The sequence below is a fragment of the Mastigoproctus giganteus genome, chromosome 14 (assembly GCF_048544385.1).
Source record: "Mastigoproctus giganteus isolate SK-2022 chromosome 14, ASM4854438v1, whole genome shotgun sequence".
In the NCBI taxonomy this organism is placed as follows: Eukaryota; Metazoa; Arthropoda; class Arachnida; order Uropygi; family Thelyphonidae; genus Mastigoproctus; species Mastigoproctus giganteus.
The window spans coordinates 102216506-102243514 of NC_143588.1; the positions used below are offsets into that span (position 1 = coordinate 102216506).

General features: G+C 35.8%; 1 protein-coding gene across 1 annotated transcript in view; it reads left to right on the top strand.

Annotated features, from left to right (window-relative positions):
• The first annotated feature begins 375 nt into the window (after positions 1 to 375).
• LOC150075452 (dynein axonemal intermediate chain 3-like) overlaps positions 376 to 27009 on the top strand; it is a 51551-nt gene continuing 24917 nt past the window's right edge. Inside the window, exons 1-5 of the mRNA XM_090388491.1 lie at positions 376 to 480; positions 10745 to 10935; positions 11605 to 11733; positions 12130 to 12309; positions 19309 to 19464. Coding sequence (XP_090244617.1) covers positions 450 to 480; positions 10745 to 10935; positions 11605 to 11733; positions 12130 to 12309; positions 19309 to 19464 — 687 coding nt within the window. The 5' untranslated portion in view covers positions 376 to 449. The remainder of the gene's footprint in view (positions 481 to 10744; positions 10936 to 11604; positions 11734 to 12129; positions 12310 to 19308; positions 19465 to 27009) is intronic.

Consider the following 27009-nt stretch of genomic DNA (forward strand, 5'->3'; position numbering starts at 1 on the left):
TTCACAAGACAGACAGAATACAAGAAACAGCACCGTATTTAGCAGTCATGGGCTTGAACCCCGGTCACTCAAGGCGCGTGTACTTATGCACCGGCGCGCTGACCACTCGACTACGGCAGCCAGAATAATTCATTTTCTTTTCAAGTGAAGTATTCAACTAACTTCTCGGGGGTGAGGTGTTCCAACATACATTGGATGACAATAAAAAAATATGCAGTAAGATTTTGGGAAATTTAATTTTTTCTTTTTATCGTATTGCTCCATTATATTTTTCTATCTCTTGGGATGGTGGATCTGGCAGTACAGTAGTTTCGCCGCTGTTATCATCAGGTACCCTGTTTGGGTACAGGGAGCCTGCTGTCATTGGATATCTTCGGCGCCTTAGCAGCTGCAGTCACGCAGGCGTCTATGAGATTTCTTTTTGATTGTAGGAAGCCTTCTATTTTCAAATGATTTTTCACGTTGATCTTAGATTGAAAGGTATGAAACTGTAACCAATTGGAAATTATTTATGAATATACTACGAAAATTAATTATTGGAGAATTTCTCTTAATATTTGAAGTTTCACGTTGCAGGAAAATGTCACAGTTCATTACACTATGTGGCACTTTTCGTTGTTGCCCTTAGCAACGGCGCCACGCTACTTGTTTGTGTACTTTGGAACATTTAAATATATATTTTTAAAACAGTAACGTAATTATAACTTTAGTACATTAGATAAAATATTCTTGAAATGTAATTTAAATTTCGTTTTTATTAGTAACATAATGGGAGCGAAAAAAAAGAAAGAAAAAGAAAAAACACCACCACCACCTCCAGCTGAACTTACTCCCGGTAAATGAAATCGATATTTGGGCAAATTATACGAAAGTTGGGAATTGTAGAGCTGTGTTATTTAATCGCGGAGGGGGAAGGGGGTTGAGAGGGATGATTTGGCTGTGTTTAATTTATGCACGAAACTATGCAATTACAGATATATTAGCGCCGAGAGGTAATTTTCCTCAAGATAAATCATACAAAATGAAATTTATATGTAGGTGTGCTTGCCTTCAAATTATCAAATTGAGTAAGGATGAATACAATAACAAAATAACATGAACGTACTTAGGTGCTGGACTGGTAGTTTGTTGATTCAGCAGTTGTGACTCATTTAAAGTACAACATGATTTCCATTAGAGGCATAACATAAAAATTTGAGGACTAAATCTGGGAAACCCAGGATCACCCAGGGTCCCGAGCTGGATATCATCATTCTTCTCTTTCTTGGTGATTCCTTTCTACTACTTCTCTCTCTCTCTCTCTCTCTCTCACTCACAGGGTAACTCAGGAATTTTTTTTGGCTGGTGCAGCATAAGCCTCAGGCTTCCTTGCACAATATGGCTAATAATAAAAAAAAAAAAAAAAAATATTCCATCCCCTGACTAAATATGCACCCACACACATACACACACAGAAACTCTTGAGTTGTGATCTTGGACTTTGATTTTACAGTTGGGCTGGCTTTTATTATTATTACTGAAATTACATAATAATGCAAGGAAACAAACTTATTATACATCTACTAAGTGTTAAATCTTTCTGTAATGTAATTCAAAAGCCTTTTTTATCCAGAACATCCTTTAATCCCTCTTCCCCTAGTCTATAAATTACTACTAGGTTTTTTTTTCTCCAAGCGCAATAATTTACATTTGGTAGCATTAAACTTTAGCTGCTATTTTTTAGACTATTCTCGCAGTTGGTCTAAATCCTTTTCAATCCGCATAGCTTGGTTCTGATCATTAACAATCCTCTCAACCCTTTTAGTCATCAGTGAACTTTCATATCTTTAGCATTAGAAGTGGCATAGGATGCAAGAAAGCAAGCTTATGCAGCATCAGCCAAAAAAAAAACAAAAAAACTTCCACTTCACCCCTCCGGTCGTTCGAAATACCTGTCCAGCTGAGTCTTAAATTTATTTAGGCTATCAACTTCCACAACAAGGGATGGAAGTTTGTTCCACCAACCAACTACCCACTGGCTAAACGCAAATTTCCGCACATCTATAGTACATCTGTCTTTCCTCAATTTGAATTTATGCCCTCTCAGGTGATTATTCTGAGCAAGAGGCAGAATCCCATCAGCATTGAGCATGCTCAAACCATTCAAGGCTTTATACACCTCTATCAGATCACCTCGCCGGTGCCTATTCTCACTGTAATTTTCAAAACTTAAGCCTTTCTTCGTAAGAGCAACCCTTTGTTCCATTCAATAATCTTGTTGCTCTTCTCTGTACTCGTTCCAGCAGCTCTACATTCTTCTTGAAATGATGCCTCCAGACCTGTATACGGTACTCAAGGTGTGGCCTGACCATTTCCTTATACAAGGGAATAATCACCTCCTTATCCCTGCTCAGAGAACTTCATGTCTGCCTGTACAATTACCCCCAGGTCCTTTTCATTCCACAGAATTGATACGTTGCTCTGGGGTTGCTGTTTCCCATATATAGCACTTTACATTTGTCAATGTTAAACTTCATTTGCCACCCCTCAGCCCATCTGCTCAACCTTTCCAGATCCTGTTGCAGCAGCATAGCGTCGGTAGTGTCCTTAACAACCCTGTCAACCTTTGTATCCTCTGCAAACTTGGACATTAAGCTTTATATACCATCATAAATATTATTTATAAATAGAGAAAACAACGATGGACCCAACACTGAACCTTGAGGGACTCCACTAATAACATTAATCCACGATGAGCAGTGTCCATTGATTACCACTCTCTGTCTTCTCCCCCTCAACCACCCCTTTATCCATAGCAGCAATTTGCCTCCAATGCCACACTGCTCCAATTTGTGCAGCAGTCTTCCGTGTGCAACAGAATCAAAAGCCTTTCTAAGATCCAAGTATATAATATCAAAGTTATACCCTGCATCCAGTTCTTTTGTGACTGCATCATAGTATCCAATCAAATTGGTCAAGCAAGACTTCCCCTTAACAAAACCATGCTGTGTCCGAGCTATAACTGAAGTCTTGTCCAGATGATCCTGCAGTGCTTCTTTAACCAGGGCCTCCATTAATTTTCCGGGAACAGAAGTTAAACTCACAGGTCTATAATTACTTGTGTCCACCTTTGATCCTCCTTTGTTAATTGGGGTAACATTTGCATATCTCCAGTCTATGGGTACCTCCCCTGAGTCTAAGAAAGCTCTCATAATTATGGCTAAGGGTTTGCTTACTTCCTTTGCTGCCTCCTTTAATATAACTGGATAGATCCCATCCATCCCAGGTGCCTTTCTTGAGTTTATCTTCAACAATTTCTCCTCCACTTTACTCTCAGTTATTACAAGATTATCTAGCTTAATGCCAGAGTTGAATACACCTCTGGCATTCCCCTCGCTGAATAACTCCTCATGTGTGAATGTCGATGCAAAATATTCATTTAGTTTGTTAGCTACCTGAGTAGGATCCTCAACTGTTGAACCATCAATATCCTGTGGACCAATCTGATTCATCCCTTTCCTTCTAGAGTTTACATAGGTAAAGAACTCTTTGCTGTTTTTCTTTGCATCCCTTGCCAAAGATTTCTCATAATCTGCCTTCGCCTGCCTAACCTCCTTTGTAACTTGGTTGCATATCAACTTGTATCTATCATAGGCTTCTGTGTCATGTGTTAATTTGTAAGTATCCCATGCATTTTTCTTCTCTGCCATATGCCTCATCAGTTCATGTGACATCCATTTAGGCCTAAACCTTGAACAATATTTCTTAGTTGGTATGTAAAGCCTAATAGCTTCCAAGATAAGTTCTTTGAATGCTTCCCATTTTGCATTTGCTGTTGGTAACATCATCAGTTGGTCCCACTGTATAGAATTTAAATACTGTCTCAGACCATCATAGACGCCTTTACGAAAGCAAAAACCCTTCCCTTTACTCCTGATGGTAGTTACCTCTTTGAGTAAATTCCACTTCAGCACACTGTGATCACTGCCACCTAATGGTTCCTTTATCTGCAGATTCTTAATGCATGAAGAATCACTACTGATAATCAGATCAAGAGTATTACTCCCTCTAGTTGTCTCCCGATCATGCTGATGTAGAAAACAATCATCCAACAAATCCACAAAAGCCTTGCTAGTGTGTGAGTGACCAACCCACAAATTCCAGTCAATATCTGGGAAATTAAAATCCCCCATTATAAGACTCTCTGATTTACTGGCCCAATCTATTTCCCTGTACAGTTTTTTATTGTACTCATCAGAGTCATTAGGCCTATAGCACACTCCTACTCTCAATTTTGATCTCCCAATGCTTATGTCACACCAAACTGACTCGACACTGCACTGTCCAGCGATGTCGACTGGCTTCACTTCCTTGGATTTTATGTGTTTCTTAACTAATAGAATAACCCCTCTTCCCTTCCTATCCTGTCTATCCTTTCTGTAGATGTTGTACTCCCCAAATTTTCCAGTTCTGCATTCCTTTAATCTGTGTGACACCATGTCTCTGATATCCCAACAATATCCGCCTTTGATGCTTTGAGCAATACCTCAAGTTCATCAAATTTATTTACCAAACTCCTAGCATTGGTGTACACGCAAGTATACATGCACCTGTTCTTTTTCTTAGCTACCCTAACACAACCCATGTGTTTACTTGTACCATCATGACTCCCAGCAGTCTCTGAAATATCCTGCTTCTTGTTTTCCAGGCTTCTGCTCATTCCAATAGAAGCAGTGCAAGAATCACTTGCTCCTCTGCCAGTGGCTACTGTTAATCTATAAGTCCTTGTATCCCCCCAAGCTAGCAGTTTTCCGACCCACCTAACACTGCTTCGATAGCATCAGCAAATATTCTTGCACCCTTTCTATTTAAGTATATCCCATCCCTGTAGAAGCAGTCCCTTCTGTTAACAATATTTTCCGTGTATTCCCTCATTAGTATCATTTAGTAAGATTAAGTATAATTTAGAATAGAAAAGACCTGAGCACAGATTTCTGGGAGACTCCACTTGCTATTTCAGGCCACTGAAGAATGCCATTTACTTTTGTGTCCTGTATTTTTTTTGGCAATAATTTTTCATCATTTTTTTCTATAAGACTGCCCATATAGGGCAGTCTTATAGAAAAGATTCAAAAATATAACAAAATAAGGCTGTGATTCAGTTCACTTGGAAGTGCATCTCCTTTAATAGAGCTAATAAAAACCAGAGAATTAAAATTGAGGGGATAAAAAAGCTGCCCCACAATGTTTATATGGAAATGAGGGATATATCTCATAACCCCATCAGGTGTGGAGTAATGGTTGTAAAAGTTAAATAATCTTACATTTAAAAATGCTCCACATTAACAGCTTATTCATGGCTGCAGTTCTTAAAGAGTATATGCAGGATAGAATTCCATCATACTTTCACCAACTGCCAATAAGTTGCAGGTAAAAATTTGAAAAGGGAAATAATCCGGTTTTTTAAAATTACTTGAATATTTGTAGAAATGTTCCATATTAATGATTTATTCACTTCTCTAATTTTTAAAAACACCAGCATAAGAGGAGCATGTCCCTCTGCTCCTAATAAGTTAGTGGGTAAAATTTTGAGAAGTGAAATAATCTTATTTTTAATAATGTTCTTTATTAAATCAAGATGATATTATTGTTGTTATTGTATTATTTTTCCCTCATAGGGGGGATTTTACCCAGTAATGAGTACTGGTACCAAGTGCACAGCATGGTTGTTATGTCTGGTGTTGCTGTTGGTTGAGGAACTGTCTGACTATTCTACTCGTGTTCAGGATTACAACTTTTTGGAGTTTCTTGTAGGTGTTTTCTGAGAGACCTACTGCTGCTAGGCTGTTATGTAGGTTTTTTGGAGGTTGCCAGCATTGGGCAGCACTATGTCAATCAGATAGGTAGGCTTTTCTTTGTCTACAGGGTTATGTCTGGTCTGTTGTGCAGGATTGCCTTGTCCATTATTATGGTGCAGTCCCAGTACAGCTTGTGGGTTGGGGTCTCTAGTACGGCCTATGGTTTGTACTTGTAATACGGTACACTTTCTTTGATCAACTAGTGTTTCCCCACTAGCCGATATATTATCGTGGCTACCTGGTACTCAGTCTGGGTCATCACTCTGCATCCTGCAGTGAAGTGTAGGATTGTTTCTGAGGCCAGGTAGTATTGCTGACATATGTCATCTGACACATGTTGTGTTATTAATATTATTATAAACGTTTTCTCCTTTATGGGATTTTTTTCACCCTGTGATGGGTAATGATACCCAGTGCATGGGGTAGTTGGTTGTGTACAGTTACTAGTTGGCCAAGGAACTCTCCTACTATCCCACAGGTGTTCAGAATCATGGCTTTCTGGGTTCCATGTAAGTGTGGTCTGGAAGGCCTGTTGCTGCTAGATTCTTATGGAGGCTCTTTAGCCCATGCCAGTGTTTGACACTGTGATCGGGATGTTCATCACTTGTTCCATCACATTTCTTTGAGTACTTCCTGATCTTTGAGGTTTGAGTACTTTCTGATCTTTTCCTCTTATGTTTTCTGGAAGTTTCTGGTGTTGGGCACTGCTATGTCAATTAGTAATAGGTAGCCCTTTCCTTCTTGTATGTGAAGGTTATATCTGGTCTCTTGTGTGGGATAATCTTGTCCATTATTGTAGCATGGTCCTGGTACAGTTTTTGAGTAGAGATCTCTAGTAGAATCTGAGGTTTGTACTCTTAAGATAGTACATTTTCTTTGATCAACTGGTATTTTTGCACTAGTTTCTTATGTATTATTTTTGTGACCTTGTTGTGTCAGTGAGTGTACTCCACCTGGGTGATCACCCTGCATGCAGTGTTGTGCTGGATTGTTTCTGGGGCCAGGTGGTATCAGCAACATGTGTCATCTATTATTCTGGGTCCTTTGTGATGTATTTCCTGTTGTTCCTGTTGTTTCAGGATTACCTGGTTTGGATGGCAAGCATGAATACTGTGAGCCATGCATTAGAAGCCATCTTATCTATGTAACCTTAATGGAGGGCACTGTAATGATTACCATTGAGCATCTTCTTGGCCCATTTTTCTGCCCTTGTTTCTTCTGTCTGTGTAAGTGTGGTCTTTTTAAGGTTGAGTGTTGTTTCCTTTTTTTCCATCTTTCTTATGGCTTGGTAGATTGGTACTGTGTTTTCCAGGAAGTAATCTCATAGATTCTTAATTGCCTTCATCTGTTGTTCGGTGAGTTCAGTTGTAATAATAATAATAATAATAATTATTATTATTAGTAGTAGTAGTAGTAGTGGCATATGATGCAAGAAAGCAAGCTTATAAAGCATCAGCCAAAAATAAAACCCAAAAAAACCCCCTCCCACATCACCTCCAATAATTTGTTTAGTTCTTCCTTGAATTTATTTAAACTGCCCGCTTCCACAACACCATATGGAAATATGTGTCAACAATCAATCTCCTGCTGGCTGAAGGTAAACCTCTGCACATCTGTCCTGCAATGACTTTCCTCAATTTGAATTTATTCCCCATCATGTGTGCAGTCTAAGCAAGAGGGAGAATACCATCAGCATTGAGCTTGCTCTGTGCTGATGGCATAGAGCAAGCTCTATCCATTCAAAGCCTTAAACACCACAATCAAATAAACTCACAGCTGACTAGTCTTCAAATGCTGAAATTTGTAGAGTAGAACTGAAGCCTGTTTTGTTAAGACTACTCTTTCATTCCCTTCACCAATCTCATTGCCCTTCTCTGCACCTATTCCAGCAGATCTACATCTTTCCTAAAATGAACCCTCCAGACCTGTATCAGTACTCAAGATTTGGCCTAGCATTGCTTTATACAATGAGATAATCATCTCCTTATCCCTGCTAGCAGAGTTCCTGTATTTCATAGACAAAATCCCATGAGTTGTCCTGGTAGCCTGTGTGCATTGCTCAGAGAACTTCATATCTGACTGCACAATTACCCCCCCCCCATGTTTTTTTCATATTCCACTCCCCTGAATATAGTGTACCAAATTTATAATGTACCAAATATCACACATTTGGTACATTATAAATTAATATATAAATTAACTGTTGTAATCAACTAATTATGTCTTAAATTAAACACTTTTATGTCATGAATATTTCTGCTTAATGCAAAGTGAAAGTTGCAATATACTAACAGCCACTATCATATAAGCAATTAAAATGAACAAATTAGGGAAAGGTGAAATTGCAAAATGAAAAAAAATGAAGATCTAAATTAACAAGCATGAGCCAGTACTCACCTAGGAAGCATGGCAGCGTAAGATCTTGCAAAGGCGAAACCACTGCCAAAATAGTGCTAGGAAATCCTGCTAATCCTCTACAACCTATAAGCAAGTACCACAAAAGAAAGTTTTGTGCAAACTGCAGTGACATTGTGGGATCATCTGCCACTTGAAAAGTCTAAAACCTCAAGTTAGCACCACAAATATCACTTGTTGCATTCAGCAGCAATCTTTCATACATGCAATGGCACTACACAATCCTATAGTGCAGGTGGTGCAGCTGCACCACAGCTCTGAGTTCAGGAGAGCCCAAAATAAAATGAGAAAAGTTACCTTGATGGTCAATAAAGAAATGTTGTATCAGGCCTAAGCTTGTGATGATGTGCTACTGATACATGGTATAAATGTGTAAGTTTAGACACATTAGTTCTGTATTTATTTTGAGGGGTATATTATTATTGTTATTAGCCATATGGTGCAAGGAAGCCTGAGGCTTATGCTGCACCAGTCAAAAAAAATTTGAGTAACCTGAGAGAGAGAAGTAGGAGGGAATTGCCAAAAGAGAGAAGAAGAATGATGATATCCAGCTCAGGATCCTCCTGGATGTGCAGCCGACCGGGCTAGCCGAGTGGGTAAAGTACCTGCCGGCAACCCAAAGGTCGCGGGTTCGATTCCCGCCTCGGGCTTGGATCAAAGTACTGCAAAAACCTTGGGAGGTGCAATATGGCCACAGAAGCCGATGCGCCAACAACTACCAAATCAAATCAAATCAATCCTGGATGTGCCAAGCCCATACTCACCAGATGTGAGTCCCTTGGGGGTTCCCATCCTTTGGATTTTATTTCTATGGCTTTTTCTTGATTTACTTGTTTAATATGTTTGAAATGCTTAGAATGGGTAGGTGGCCAATGTTACTATCCTCTCCTCAATGGCTGTTATACACATTCGCAAACTCCCCTTTTATGTGCATTTTCACCAGGCCCTAAACTCAGAATGGGTCCAAAAGGAAAAGAGAAAGTTACATATAAAAATAATGTTGCACCATGGCCCAAGCTTGATGTGATACACTACCGTATAATACTGTATAAAAGAATAATACACTTACTAAAAATTAAATACATATAAAAATTAAATTAAATTTATGCTTAATCAATAAATTTTTTGTCTTTAACTTAGTGATGGGAGGGTAAACTCTCTTCATTAGCAAATTTAAAATATAGGTGGAGTAAGGTTACACTTCAGCCCTCAAAATTACTATATGTGTGGCTGTTGTTAACAATTAACAATCTTATAGTTGAGACAGCATACAATATATTATAAGATTAATTAATTTATTAAGGAAGCACTTCTATTGTGTGTTCTGCAATTAGGTGTGAAAAAGTATAAATTATATTTACAGTGACTGTATGCTGCCAGTTTTTTTCCATGCAGTTTGTGTATGTTTGTATCTGTCTTCTATAAATTGCTACACTGAGTCCTCTTTGTTTTATTTGTTGGAAGTGAAGTAATCTTATTTCTTATTTTAAACTTATAATGCTCAGATGTAATTATATCTTTTAATCATCATCAGAGTTGTAATTAAATATTTCTATGCCTTGGGTAAAATAAAAATTTTGCAGCTCCTAGCTTTTTTAAATAAATGCTATACATTAACAGGAATAAATAGATAATAAAATACTGAAAAATGTGTGTTGCACTTACCCTTTTTATGGTATTTCAAAAAGAAAAAAAGTAAAAATAAATAAATATATATAATATTATGTTTACCCTTCTGTTACTAACATGTTGCCTGATAGTCACCACTTTTTAAAATTTTTCTGTTATTTTTTTAAAATTTGTAAATGAAATAAAATCCTCCTATGTATCTTTGCCCACCGAAAATACTGGTTATACAGTATTTTCTGTTCTCATTTTGATATACTGTGAATTACAAGATATTACATTTTTGTTTGGCATTTAACAAACATCAGGTAAGCAAAAAAGTGGGAATGGGAGGTGCCTTCCTTCTAGGCATCCTCCAATCCCCATTGCCATTTGTGAAATACTGGCAACAGGTGTCTAATCTTGTTGTACAGCTTTTGATTTTATTACTTAAATATGAACAGCTGCCAAAAATACAGATGTTCACATTGTGTTTGCCAGATGCCATGTGAGTGTTTGGGTTTCAATTAGGAGAATCAGTGACCATGAACATTCTAAAAAATACAATAAAAACTTCATTATTATTGTTTTCTCTCATTTATTTTTGTTTGATATTTTTCTAAATAGATTTAGTAAGTCATAAATAACAGATCACTATTTTCAGATTAGAGCTAAAAGGGCTATGCCCTTCCTTTATGATGATCAAATAATGTGGATTTTTTTTACTGCTGTATGATGATTAAAGTTTAATGATTCTTTGGAACTGTTTTAGCCCCCCATTCATTATATACCATCCCTGTGTATGTTCATAGCATTTTAATTAGATGACAGAGCTATAAATAACATATTACTGTATATAGCTATATTATTATTATATATATTTTTAGAGGAGATATTGGCTAAAGGAGTGAAACCACTAGTCCTTACAGGCAAGACTCAGGAAGAATATAAGTGTGTTATTGATGAAGATGTAACTGAGGAAAACCCAAAATTATTCTTTAAAAAAGAAGATCTGATCAATGACATGAAGAAAAAAGCTGCAGTTTCTGATTTTCATCCTTTGAAACAATCAATTCTGGTAAAAAATATAATGATAAAAGCATCTTTTACAAAAATGAAATTTTACTGAATATTATTCTTTTATAAAAGTTATATAAAAAAAGCAGTCATTAAATGTTTTTGATACTCATAGTTTTTATTCATTTATAAAACATTTATAAAACCTTTGGAAATTAAAGGTGAAGTGTTGTGACAAACATGTGGAACAACAATATTTTGAAGATGTTGAGCGATTAATTCTTATTCATGATGTTGATTTAATTCAATTATATTATATTATTATTTACTGATTATTTTTATTAATTATGATTTCAATTTTAGTAAATAAATAATTATGATAATTATTGATTATTAATAAATTAATTGTGTGATGGTATAGTGGTTTTTCTACCCAAAAAAAACTCAAGCCCAAATAAAGTTGCTCCAGTCTATAATGGAAATTTATTTTCTTGAGACAGTAGTTAACTAGTTTTATCTAGAAATAAAAAAAAATAAAAAAAAAACCTGGATGAATTAAAAAAAAAGGAAACATAATTATTTTATTTAATCTTTATGACTAATATCAGCCTTTCATAAATGCAGTTAGATTAATAAAAATAATTAACTATGTATATCTATTATTATCTGTTAATATTAATTTATTATAATTATATTTATTGTTAACACTGAATGTTTAATGTTTAAATAGGATTATCCAGAAGAAGAAATTCTGGTAGTATATGATGTGGAATATAGATTTGGACAAAGTTTTTTTATGTGTATCACTAAGGAAGCTAAAGAAATTATTCTTAAGGAATTTGAAGCACAAGAAAAAAAGGTATTGCTTCTCTCCAGTTTTAATATTTTTAATTTATTATTTTAATCAAAATTTTTAATTGATTTAAAATTTTTAAATTTAAATACATGTAAAGTATTTTTAATTTAAAATAAAAATACTTTACATGTATTTTTATTTTTAAGATCACTATCATTTTGGCATGTAGTGTATACCTTATATACTCTGACTGTGTACCTCTATATAGATATATTGAGTGTATTGCTGGAATTATTAGACTGATTAAGTAATTGTAGTACATCAGTGACTGGCCACTTTAAAGTAACAACATTAGTATTCACAATAAAAATTGAACAAGATATTTACATTTTTCCATATGGTTCATTCATTATAACTTTTATAAACAGTGAAACCAAAATATTGTACTGAAATTTACAGGCTGAAGAAGGAAAACCAGCAGAAGCAGGAGCTGAAGGAGAGGAGGAAGGAAAAGTAGGTGAAGAAAGAGAACCAGAAATTGTTGTAACTGAATATGAGCCTCCTAAGTCTAAAGTGTGGGTTTCTTTAGGCAGTGAGTTAGAAGTTGAACAAGAAATGGTATTTGATTCTCGACCAAAGGTAAGTACTCATTTATTTATAGTGATAATTTGTACTTTTTCTACAGATACTGATGTTTTTCAGTTTTCATTTAATCATTTCAACTTATATTGTGTTTGAATAATAAACCATGTAGCAATAATTTTAAATAAAAACAAAACAAAAAAAAGGGTATTTATGACTTTTCATATATTCTCAAATATACATTTTTTAAAATTAAAATCATAATTGTTAAAATCCTGATTTTTTTTAAACATTTTATTTCATGGTTTTCTTAATTGTAAAAAAAATTTTAGATTTGTTGAATATCCCTCCATACCAAGATAAGATATACTGTGTGTATTATAAAACTGCTAATTATCAGCTGATGACCTCAAGCAGAAATGTTCAGATGAAAACAGAACTTATTTTTTTTCACTTGTTATCAGTGAAAAAAAAAAAAAAAAGTTATAGAAAAAGCAAGTTAGAAAAAGAAATAAGTTAGGTAATGTATGCATTGTTTTACAATTCAGGTAGATTCAGTTATCAAATAACAGGCCTAAGATCCTCTATACTATACTTAAAAAGGTTTATTGAGACCCGATGTTAATGATGCGTTGGGTAGTCATGAGGTGAGAATTGTATAGTGTGAGAATAGCATGTATAGTGAGAATTGTGTACATAGATTAGTGTGAGATTTGGTACTAAGGTGCAGAAGAATATTCCAAAAAAAAAAAAAAAAGAATTCTCGAAAAGGATTAGCACTGCTGTTCAAAATTTATTGCTCTATACCTGTGGGGAAAAGATGGATATGGAATTAGATTTAAAACTTCCCTGGATGGAATTGGCGTGCATTTGACATTTCATTGTCAAATGCTGATATATTTAACCACTACAATAAAACAAAACAAAACAAAAATAAATCAAAATAAATAAATAAATAAAAATAAATCGCTGCAGAGGAGAATCGATCGAAAGATCAGTCTGCCACCTGATCCCCAGATCGAACCGCCAATGCAGGGGAATTGAACAGCGGTGGTCCTGATGTAGCGAAAATTAAAAATAATTAATATTGTTATATAATATATTATATGTAATTGTATGTTATAATTATATTATATTATAATTATAACTTTATTTTAACTTAACTTAAAATTAATATATAATATATATTATATATTAATTATATTATAATTATATGTTATATAATTAAATAATATATGTACTCCCGCTGAATATCCCCAGCTCCTAGAAATTCTATTTTTTTAAAGCAGTTAGGTAGCTTGTGGGGCTTAGTGCTTGAGGGGAGCTGCTGTACGAAAATCATAACAATGGTCACTGACAGTGATAATAAGGTACAGGGAAATAAAAATTAATAAATAAATAAATATCCCCCTTCCACAACTTAGATTTTGTTTTCTCACAAAGCTTAACCATCAGTCCCTTTGTTTTGTTAATACAGATATAGTGCCATAAAAAGTCAAAAAGGAAATAGGATTTTTTGAAGATGAGGGAATGGGGGGGGGTAAACTGCAACTTGTAAACTACGACTATCTCAGTACAAAGCACCAACCAGCACAGAATCGAAAAAGACATTTTCTGCCACTAATTAAATATGTACCAAAATTAGATCCAGTTTAAACAATAACACTATTGAGGTTCTTAAGAGCTCACTTTATTCGGACAGGTAGTGTGAATGCTTATTTTTTTGTTTTTAGAATAAATGTATGTTTAATAATTTTTGCTAGAATATTTATTATTGTAATAAAAGTTTGATTTAAAATGTGAATTCAAGTAATTACTTGTTTTTTCCTTTCTTTATTGCACTTAATTGTCATCAAAATTTATTGCAAAAAAATGTTTTTTTTTTGGAATACCAGTATCCCTGTTTCATAAATTTAAAATACCAAAATACCGGTATTAAGATTTTTACCGATATTGTGAGCCTTATGTGCTCCCCCCTGAGGGCACCAGTTCATGGAAAAGTGATCATAGTAGAGTATGATTCAATTTTAGTGAAAAATTTTAGTGGCTATAACAGAAACTGCTTATGAAGAAGAGTTGAATTCTTTGTGATGGTTAAACAAAAGGATTTTGGAGACTAAAGCGCTTTTAAAAGAATAGAAAGAACATAGAGTGAAAGTTGATACTGACTAGCTTTCTCTTATTTCTCGTTTCTCTGATTTTTAACCCTTGCTCCTTCCATTTTACAAGCATGCTAAGCAGAAGAAGTGACATTGTTTCTATACCTTTACATAGACTAAATACTGAAGAGATCATTTTTAACTTCTGCTTATCCAAATCAAATATTCATATTCAGAAAAAATCATTTTTGGTTGATTCAGATTCTTTAAAAACTTTTAAGTAATCAACTTTAATAATTACTGAGCACATGTCTTTTCCTCTAAAATCCAAATATCTCAAAGCAGAAGTTGTAGTTTGAAAATACTGGAAGAATGAGTTACATGCTCATGAAATAACAGGAAGATCTGAATACAAAGATCTATATAGAAAGTTGGTCTTCTTAATTATTTACAAGTAACATAATGATGATAAAAGGAGAAGTAGTACAAAAATAGTGCTTCCTGTTTTTTTCCTTTAATAAATATAATTTCATATTCAACTATTTTTATATACAGATTGCATGATGAAAAATATGAGGTTGTTTTCCATACAGTCTCCATCAACTGTTGAATCAGGTACTATATATGCACCAGTGTTATCAAACTCCTTGTTACAGTGATGATGGAGCCCAAAAAAGTTCCATTTATTCTCCAGAATGACCACTAAGTCAGAGGGGTTTACAACTAATCATTTTGACAATAAATATATACATAATTAAATGGGCCGCCGTAGCCTAGTGGTTAGGCGCGCGGGTGCATAAGTACACGTGCCTTGAGTGACCGGAGTTCAAGCCCGTGACTACTGAATACGGTGCTGTTTCTTGTATTCTGTCTATCTTGTGAACTCCTCTGACCGTTTGGTCATCCCGGAGTATAAACAGAAAATTTATTTATTTATTTAATTGCATTTAGCAGACTGTGGTCCAGTGGTTACTATGTATGCCCATAAGTAAGAAGCTTTTGGATTCTAATGTTTCCACAAAAAATATATGGCCCATTCTGATTGTGGCATTGTAAATCTGGCTGCCTTTAATAATTCAATATGTGGTTACAATGAATTTGTAAACTCTTCTGATCTGATATATCTAGAGAATAAATGGAAATTTATTTATTTATATGGGTTCAAACCATAGTCAGCCGAAATGCTGGTGCTACTGTATTCCCATGCTAACCACTCAGCTACATAATATGTTATGTTGTTATTTTTGGTTTTTAGGAGCATTAGCAACTAAGGCCATATTGCTCCGGGGATATGCGGTGGTCATTCCCTGACCTTTCTGCATCCTCCGTATTTGGTGGTCACAGGCTTGAACCTCGGTCTAATCAAGAAGCTGCTGCTCCTGCCCACCTGGCTATGGAGGTGCCTTACATAATATGTAAGCTCAAGATTTCAGTTCAAAAATCAAATTTGTCATGTGAAAAATTTTTGTTGAAAAGTTCATAAATTGGAAGATTATTATAATTGCATTTGCACACTTTTCCAGTTCAAATTGGTCATGAATAATTTGAAATGTAGATAAAGTACTATAAACAGAGTACTTTAGGAACACATAAAGAACATTGAATTTTGTGTTCTGGCTGTACCAGAAGTCTCCTTCTTATCCACCTCTTTTCTCTGAGGTCAAGCAAGTAATATACAATTAAAAAGATCTGGGTTAATTGTATAGTCAGATATGAAGTTTTCTGAGCAGTGCAAGAGGCTGTCAGGACAGCTCATGAGATTTTATCAATGATGTCTGGGGGGGGGGATCAGAAAAGATTTGTATTCACACAGTAGTAGGCTGAAGGCTGAATAGAAGGCTGAAGCAAACACAATATTACAATTTTTCATCATAGTCACCAGACGAATGACACACTTTTGCCACCTCTCAATGCATTTCTGTAGGGCAGTTTTGTAGAAGTCCTCTGACTTTTCTTCAAATCACGACTTGGCAGCAGAAATCACCTCATCATCATCAGCAGCAAAGTGTTTTCCAAGAAAAATGTACTTCAGAGCAGGAAAGAGAAAGAAATATAGGGGGTGCAAGGTCAGGAGAATAAGCAGGATGCAGCAATATTTCAAACCCACTTTCAATGCCCCACCTCACTACAGCATGCAAGGAATGCACAAGGACATTATCGTGAGATAGATGCACACCTTTTGACAGCTTTTTCCATAATTTTTCTTCTATATCAGCAAGTAGCTTTATGAGGAGGTTGGAATAATGCTACCCTGTCACAGTACAGTCCTTTTGTTAGTATTACACCATGCTAATCTCAAAAAACTGACAGCGTCACCTTTCCAGTAGTTTTACCTTTACCTTTTTGTGAGGAATGGTAATTCGGCATGCTTCCATTGTTTCGACATTTGCTTAGTTTTGGGATCACAGTGATGGATCCTAGTTTCATCTATGGTGACTATCCGTGAAACAAATCTCTCTTGCTTTTCCTGGCATATCAACAACATTTCATGTGCACATTGTGCCTTTTCCTTCTTCTGGTAAGGGGTCAGGAATCTGGGAATCCATCTAGCAGACACTTTACTCATATGCAACTGTTGCTAGATGTTCTATGCAGACTCTACACTAATTTGGAGCTCTGCAGCTAGTTCTTTGATGCTAATACTGTATAGCAATCTTCCAGGATTAATGCCAGAATTTTGCAACTCTCTCTTCTGTTACAGTAGTTGCTGGCATCCTGGGATTTCTTCATAATGCAACTGAGGTTCTTCTATATTTGAACTGTTTATTCCAGTGTTCAACAACACTAATTTGGGCAGTCTTCTCCATAAACAGTGACCATTTCTTTATGGATTGTTTTGGGTGTTTCCCTTGCAGAAAGAGGAACCGAATCACTGATCTGTATTCCACTTTTTCCATTGTGACACTTCATTCAGTGCTGCAGAAAAAAAAAAAAAATGTCAGATCAAAACCAAAATTGTGTAGTTGTGCTGTAGAGATTTCAAGGTATCAAAAAAAAGATATTTCATCTTTCTATCACAACTACTTCAGAGTGAATACAAATTTTTTTTTGCACCTCCCTTGTACAAGAATTTTGCCAGTAAGGATAGGGAGTTGATTATCCCAGTGTATCAGGCAAAGGTAAGGGCCACATATTGAGTATTGCATACAGGTCTGTCAGCCTCATTTTAGGAAGGATGTGGATCTGTTGGAACAGGTGCAGAGAAGAGTAACAAGATTAGTGAGGGGAAATAAAAGTATGAGAAATGAAAGCAGAACTGAAGCCTTTCCTGGTAAGGAAAAGTTCTGAAAATTGCAGCACCTAGCAACTAGGCACCTGCAAGGAGATCTGATTGAAGTGTTTAGCCTGTAAATTCAAATTTACAAAGTGTGGTTTCAAGATTGATGTATGGAAATTTGCCTTCATCCAGTGGTTAGTTGATTGTCAGCACAAATTTCTGTCTGATGCTGAGGTGGGTGGTTTGAATAAATTCAAGGAAATGAGGAAAGGTTTTTTTTTGGCTGATGCTGTATAAGCTTGATTTCTTACATCATTGCCATTACTAATACTAACACTGCTAAGCCTGCTTGTATATGTGGGATTTCAAAGAGTAGTGTTATGGTATATTGCTATGTTATTAGGATGGCCACTTTACAACCAGGGAGGAGCAACATTAGGGAGGTCCTTCCTGGTTCCCATCCCTGCCATGAGAGGGTAGGCCTTCATCTATATGTAGAACATGGGCAAGACCTCTCCAGTTTGCAAGAGCAGGAAATGGAGAGCTGAGATGAAAAGAAAATAAACAGTAAATGTCTAGGAAATGGCTAGAACAGGAGAAGAATAAAGAAGACAGGATGGATGCAAAAAAAGAAAAGAGAAAGAGGGGACAACAGACCTTTTCTTAAATTCTACCTCTACTGCCAGAGGTCAGCAAAGAAAGTGAAAGGAAGAGAAGAAAAGGAAGAAATGAGAGATAAAGAGGAAAAGAATAAATAGCGGGGGGGGGACCCACAAAGGAGTGACTCATAGTATAGCATTATGGTATTCACAATGAAAATGGTGGTGTTACTAGTAACTGTGCACATGGCTCTGTAGTACTGAAAGTCAGAGTGCTTTGCCTGAGCCATTTTTATTCCTTTAATGATAAAGCATGATGTACATAAAATCACAAAACTGAGGCAACAGAACTGTTTTTAAAAATAACTTTTTTTATTATTATTATTAAATCAGTTTATTGACCCAATAGGTATGGTCTCAATCCCTTACACGGCCATTCAGCCAGGAGGGCGATCTGTAATGCAATTAATTATTTACATTCTATATAAACAAACAAGTTTACATTATATATGAAAAAAATATGAATCAGTTTTAACAATCAGTGGATGTCACAAGGTCAACTTACATAATAACAGCCATAAACAAGAAATATTTACAAATTTCAGTAGCTGATTTAACAGTAAATAAATTTACAAATTTAGGTACAACTTCAGCAGTGGGAGTCGGCGTGAACCTGGATACATTTCAGTACCTTGGTTTCTCAGACTTTTTCAGTGGGAGTAGATGTCATAGCTCCATCCACGTGAAAGTTTCCTGCAGTTTCTCTGATCTCTATACTTTTGAGTCGCAGAACTTGTCTAGATCAATTGCTAGTCTGTTGATAAGTTGGAACATATTACTTAGGTGACCTAGATTGTCTAGTCCTGCTTGAAAAGAATGGTCTGCCTGGCAGCATCCTGCTGTTAGCATTGTTTTTAGTAAATTTTTATTGGGACAAATAAAAACACACAAAAAATAGAATTCTTTAAAATTATGCATGAAAAACAAAGAACAAAATCAAAATTGAAGTTTCATTATATGATGTACGAGTTGATACATTTAGCTATATGGTTATTTGAATTTTTAAATCATTATTAGTCTTTATTAGTGATTGCATATATTTATATATATATATTTTTTATTTTTATTTTGCTAATGATAGATATCTATTCATGCTAAAAAGTCACAAAAACCAAAACCTAAAATGGTATTAGAACATAAAGGTCCATATCAGTTTAAAGACCTTTATGTGGAAATCCCACCTGCTGAAGAAAAACCTACGGGAGAATCAAGGATGTTAATTGATAAAGGAATTCAGGTAATGAAGATACAAGTAAATGAATTATATAATTATATGATTAATTGTATGTGATGATAAGAATCATCATATATCAACACATTTTTTTTATTGCACAATATCAGTTTAGCTTTTATCTGTTCAATTATTATTTATTGCATCTTTATTTCAATTTTTATCTATAGCATTTCTATTTGTTTACATAGGTTTATTTTCTGACCATTTTCACAACAAATTCTGAAAACAGATTGATTCCACTAGTCACAAAACTACCATACTGTCTATATTCACCACCATGTGTGCAGGGATCACATTGGGAGACCAGAATTTCTAGTTACACTATTGGAACCCATTTTTGTGATGTCTCCTGGTTATTATTCTTTAACCCATGACAGAAGAGAAAGTTAATTCTTCTAAGAAAATTAACTATGGTTAAGTTTCCATTCCATGCTTAGATTTTTTCATTTATTTAAAATAGAAATAAATTTTCAGTTTTTTATATTCATGTTCTTCTGTCAGCCTGCTTGTTTGCACCTTGCTGCATTATTTTTATTTATTTAGTTATTTATTTACATTGTGCCATAGGAGGCATCTAAAGGAAATGAGGAACAACAAGGTGATAAGTGGAGAAAGTGTGCCTGCACAACATAGATTGCTTGTGGTCGATTGGGAGGTTGCAGCGGACAAAAGTAGGAAATATTCAAGACAGAGGGAGAAAAGGATAAAATGGTGGAAATTGAAAGAGGAGGGTTTGAGGAAGGAGTTTAGGGAAAAGGTGCTAAAAGGAATAAAGTTACCAGAAGATGTGCAAGAGTGGTGGAAGTTAAATAGTTGTATCATAAGGAAAGTTGGAGAAGAGTTATTGGGGAAAACATCAGGAAAGGGGGTGCTGGAGGAAAAAGAGGCTTGGTGGTGGAATGAGGAAGTGCAATCTGTGATAAAACAAAAGAAGGAGATGAAGAAAAGATGGGATTTAACAGGTAGCCAGGAAGTTAAAGAAGCATATAAATTAACAAATAAGGAGGCAAAAAGGGCTGTGGCAATAGCAAAGGCAAAGGCAGTGGATGAGGCCTATGGAGAACTGGATGGAAAGGAAAGATGGGATAGGCAATTGATGAGAATAGCCAAAGCAAGAGACACAAGGCATCAAAGGACTTTTCTCATCAATAAAACAGGAAAAAGATGAGAGGGGAGTGGTGATACAGGATCAGGAGAAGGTTAAGAAAAGGTGGAAAGACTTTTAAGAAGTTATTAAATGAGGAAAACCCAAGAGCATTGTGCGAGGATGGAGAGATGAATGAAAGAGTTGTGAAAGGCATAAGCAGGAAAGAAGTGGAAAGTGCACTCAGAAAAATGAAGAGGGGGAAAAGCAGTAGGGGCTGATCAGATACCAGTAGAGGTATGGAGAAGTATGGGCGAAGAAGGGATTGATATCTTATGGGACCTTATGGAAAATCTGTGGCAGCAGGAGAGGATACCAGATGAGTGGAGGGAAAGTATACTTGTACCAATCTATAAAGGAAAGGGTGATGTGCAGGAATGTGGAAACTACAGGGGAATAAAGTTAATGTCTCATTCGATGAAGATCTGGGAAAGAATTGTGGAAGGAAGGATAAAGCAGGAGACAGAAATAGGAGAGGAGCAGTTCAGTTTCATGCAGAAGAGGAACAACAGATGCGTTCTTTGCTTTAAGGCAGGTAATGAAAAGGTACAGGGAGATGCAAGTAGAGTTGCACATGATGTTCATAGACCTGGTAAAAGCATATGATAGAGTGCCCAGACAAGAGGTATGGAGATGCATGAGGGAGAAGGGTGCATCAGAAAAGTACGTAAGGCTTGTGAAGGAAATGTACAAGGGAGCGGTGACTCAGGTTAAGAGTAAGGTATGACTGAGGGGTTCTCTGTAGTAGTTGGACTGCACCAGGGATCATCTCTCAGCCCATATCTGTTTGATCTGGTAATGGATGTGTTGGTGAGAGACGTGAAGAGTACAGCACCATGGAGTATGCTGTTCGTGGACAATATCTTACTGTGTGAACCATCCCAAGGAAAGGTAGAGAAGAAATTGGAGGAATGGAGGAAAGCATTGGAAAAGAGCGGTATGAGGATAAGTAGAACAAAGACAGAATATATGGCATTGAATGGAGAAGATGAGAGTTCTATGAAACTGCAGGAGGAAAAGCTACCATCAGTTTCAAAATTTAAGTATCTGGGATCGAACATTGAGATTAATGGAGGATTGAGTGAAAAAATACAGCATAGAGTGCAATGTGGATGGTTGAACTGGAGAAAGGTGAGTGGGGTGGTGTTGTGATAAGAAAGTAAATTGCAGAATGAAGGGAAGATTGTATAAAACTGTGGTTAGACCCGCATTGATGTACGGTGCTGAGACATGGGTGATTACAAGGGCCCAGGAGAAGAAGATGGAAGTGATGGAGATGAGGATGCTAAGATAGATGTGTGGTGTGACGAGGAAGGACAGGATAAGAAATGACTACATCAGAGGTATGGTTAAGGTGGGGCCTCTGAGTAAAAAAATGCAGGAATCTAGGTTGAGGTGGCTTGGACATGTGGAATGAAGAAGTGAGGAAGAGGTGCGAAAAGTTGGAGGTGATAGGGAAGAGGGGGAGATCTAAGCTAAGATGGAAGAACAAGGTGGCAGAGGATTTAAAAGAGAGAGGGAGGATGGAGGAGAGAGGAAGCCCAGGATAGGAAGGAATGGAGGAAAAGAATTAAGGATGGAAATGCCGACCCCATATAAATGTGGGAAGAAGGCGAAGATAAAGAAGAAGAGGAGTTATTTATTTACATTATTTGAAGTATATAACTTCACCCCTGTATGTCAGTATATTTTAGTGTGGGGTAGATAAAATAATACAAATCTGAATAACAGTACTGAATAACAGTAGCAGTAGGGTGAAATGTATAAAATAAATTAAGTACAGTACAATATATACAATACATATAAAAATGGCGATTGCTGGAGTGGCACACAAAGCTGTCCAGAGGTTCTCCACCAGCTAGTAAGTTTGCTAGAAAATAACAATTCTGTAGGTCATATTGGCACAGTTGCTTGATATTTGTATAGCCCAGCCAGTTCTCAAGATTTACTGCATTGTAGAGGAACATCAATTGTAGGCTTCTGAGCTGGTCATAGTTGGAGTGCAGTAGCATTGCCTTAGTTCTGTGTGCCATGCTTTGGCTGCAAGGAAGAGAAATAATTTCTAAATGGTTTGGTGCATCTATTCTGAATGTAAGCAGTTTTGCCAGGGTGATGATGTTGGTCCTGATTATGATTAATTCCCGGGGGGGGATCCAGTTAAAGGTGGTATATAGGATGCTTCTTGAGATTGTGAATGGTTTTCTAAGTGTCCTGTTTAACCACCTTAGGATCCAGTAGATTAAAGAGAAGGATAATTTATATAAATCTGTTCTCCAGTAGTACTGCTTCTTTTCTTTTTATTTATGATAGGTGTCTGTTTTCCTAATATTAATTTTCAGACCTTCCTACCAATCTGTGATGTTGCTTTCATCAAGGACTGCTTTTTTGATTTCACTATGAGTCCAGTAGTTATTAGTATTAGTAAAGCCAAAAGAAGCAAGAGTTTTGCTGCATCAGTCAAAAAAAAAATTGCCCTTCAACTATACCTATTCTTATTATATTTTTCCCACTACCAGAAAAAAGCAATCCAGTGGTCCATTAAATTAACTAGTGACAAAACTACCATACTGTCATATTCATCACTATGCAGGCAGGATATCACATGGGAAGACCAGAATCATCTACTCAGAGAGACAGTTTATTCCTGTGATCAACATTGTGCTGACTAATGTAAACTTACTGAGGTTCAGTCAGTTAGTTCCCCCCCCCAGTACCTTGTATATATATTCTCTATTTTTTTTGTACCATATCACTCACTTTTCTTTTCCCTCTTTAGTGCTTTATATGTCAGAGCCCCTTCCCTGTAAAATGCCCAATTTTCAAACTCTCTAACCCATATCTTTGTTGTCTCTCCTCATATAGATAATGCCATTCTCACTTAGTGAGAATGGCATTATCCCATCTTTATACCCATTCAAGAAGCTCAGTATGTTTGTCCTTTTTTAGGTGCCTTAGTTATGATAATGAATGAACAGTGATATCTGTTATAGGATCTTCATGATAGTACAGTGGTTTTGCCATTCGTCATTCATTTGGAGAGGTCTGAGTTCAGTTCCATTGATGACTAGAGGAAGTTCTAAAGTTCTGTTCAAACAGGGCTGGGTAGCCTATCTCGTGAAAAGGGAATAAGGTTTCCCCTGTGAGTTATTCTGAGTTTTACAGCACGCACAGCATGCAGATCATCCTTTAAACACATACTTGTACAGACATAATATACAATTATGCAGTATGGTCTAAGTCGCTGATGCATCTAAAATCCAACAACACTGTTATATCTGACCTTAGATATCAAAATAATTTTTTCACTTTAGCTCTCATTCTCATTGCCGTGTGCTCCATTCATATATTACTACAGAACTGCCAGTGTATATATATATATATACAATATTTTATTCGTAGTATTGAACTACAATAGTAGTGTAAAAGGCATCAATTTAATTATATCTCGTATTGTGACTACTTTCACAACAAGTTACCATGCACTACCTCGAATAAGTAACGCTTCGCCAGTGAAGAAGACTATTCTTACTTATTCTCAGAGGACACCACTATCCAGACAGCACCGTTTCAAGGCTTATTAGCATGTCCTTGGTGGGTGAGTAGGTACTCTGGTATTGCAATCATGCCAACGCAGTTGTTTTTTTTTTGGTAGTTGTTGGCGCATCGGCTTCTGTGGCCATAGTGCACCTCCCAAGGTTTTTGCAGTACTTTGATCCAAGCCCGAGGCGGGATTCGAACCCGCAACCTTTGGGTTGCCAGGTAGGCACTTTATCCACCTGGCTAGCCCGGTCGGCAACGCAGTTGTGCAGTATAATTCCACAATATGAGAGATGCCAAATGGTGTACATAGTAATAGTACTAGAAAAATAAATGAACAAGGTGTAATAAACTATGAATTTGAAATTCACTACAGAACTGCCAGTGTATATACACATTATTTTGTTCATAGTAGTGAACTATAACAGTAGTGTAAAAGGCATCAATTTAATTGTATTTCATATTGTAACTACCTTCTTAACAAGTTATGATATTGCACTACCTCAAATAAGTAACGCTTCACCAATGAAGAAGACTATTGTTACTTATTCTTGGAGGATACCACCACCACCCAGATGGCACCATTTCAAGGCTTATTGGCCTATCCTCAGTGAGTGGTTAGGTACCCTGGTGTTGCAATCATGCTAACCCAGTTGTGAAGTATAATTCCCCAATATGATTGCAACACTGGGGTACCTACCCACCCACCGAGGATAGGCCAATAAGTCTCGAAACAGTGCCATCTGGGTGGTGGTATCCTTTGAGAATAAGTAACAATAGTCTTCTCCATTGATGAAGTATTACTTATTTGAGGTAGTACAATATCATGGCAACTCATTGTGACAGTAGTCACAATATGAGATACAATTAAATCAATGCCTTTTACACTACTGTTGTAGTTCACTACTACGAACAAAATATTGTGTATATACACTGGCAGTTCTGTAGTGAATTTCAAATTCGTAGTTTATTATGATTTGTGAGTTTATTTTTCTAATTCATATATTACATATATTAGCATTAGCTTTTTTGGTTCTCTTCTTTTTTATTTGTAAATGGGTGACGTATAAGAAACCTATGATATACTTTTTTTCAAAATCTTTTTTCAAGATGATCTATAAAGATTTTCTGTAAAATTCAGTTCTACTTCAAACAGTTATAACTCTTTCAAAGTCAGCCATCACAAGCAGAAACTCCTATTGAAAAACCAGAATGTGCCTCCAATGAAATAAATCAGATTGCAGTACAACAATCAACAATGAATTTGGCATTTTATGAAGTAGAGAGAGAGAGAGAGAGAGAATATACTAATACAGTGGTTTTCAACTGGGGTGCCATGGCACCTTAGGGTGCTGCAACAACATTTCAGGGGTGACACGAAATTTGGGTTTAAGTTACTTAAACTTATTATTATTTTTAATTTATATGTTTATTTCATTATAAAAAGGTGTACAGTATCTTTTTAATTTTGTGGTGATCTATAATTGATGTTTACTTAGTACCTCTATATAAAGAATGAAATTATATATTGTATATATGTAATTTGTATTATGAAATGTAATTTTTATAATTGTATTATTGTAATAACTATCATATAACACACACACACACACACACACACACACACACACACACATATATATATATATATATATTGAGAAAATTGAGTAGGGGTGCCGCAAAATAAAATAAATTACTTAGGGGTGCCGTTATTAAAAAAAGGTTGAAAACCACTGTACTAATACAACAGTGATATTAAAACTTCCTGACAGAAGCAGCTGAAGGCAGTAAAGAACTATAAAATGAATTTTAAGACATTACTCTCAAGTGTTGAATGAACCTTTTGAGAAGTTCCAAGAGGGCAGAAATAGATCTCCAGAAATGGATACAAAATGATTTCCCACATCAGTGACATTACCTAAACTGGAGGTGAATATCTGAGCTTCTTTGAAATGAATGCTGCTTTAACACCACAGATCTATTTTCACACCACAGATATATTTTGGGGATGAGTTGGCAGAAGGGATAGAGTTATCATAATATGCTAAAAGTTGTCTTTATGGTACTACTGATTTAATGTAATCACACTTTGTGCCTCATTGTATTTAATTTCTTGTTAATTAGGATTTTCAGCTCAAATTTATTTTCTGGGGTCATTTCCAAAGGAATACACATAATTAAGAACCCCTCATGTGGGAGGTTCCTAATCCCTTTGGTAGTATGCCCAGAAAAATTCAGTTATTCACTTTTAATTTGTTATATCCTGGAACAGTTCCATGCTCAGTACAGTGTTTTCTCAACACATTATTTTCCTGAGATATTTCTGGCTTGTCTTAAAGCATTTAAAAGTGGTTCTTATTGTTACTAGAAAATGGAATAAAATCCATTACATTAGTATATTTTTTTACTTATTCTTTTCTAATTTCATATGTACAAAAAAAAAAGACTCATCCCACATGTGTCACATGAAGTGAATTTCAAGTCACCACCAAAAGGGTTAATTATGCATATTCTTTTGGGAATAATCTCAGAAGAATTTATCATTCATTTTAATTCACTGTTTGTATATGAGTGGCACTCAAAATATTATCTACTTTGGTAATAAATAAACAGCATGGCTTAATTTGAGTTCAGTATATCTTCTGTTTTGAGGAAATACGTGAAAAGAAAGGTTTTTATTCTTGTCTCTGATAAAGCCATTACAGCTTACTTGAGATCATCCTGCCTTGAAAACTGATACCCACACAAGCAGTGTATCTTCGTATTTCTGTAGAGGAAATAATCATCAGATCTGGATTGTAGGGTGAGTTTAACTCATGAAATCTGTAGTCTGTCAAAGCAGCAGCAGCAGCAGTTGTTTTATGGGA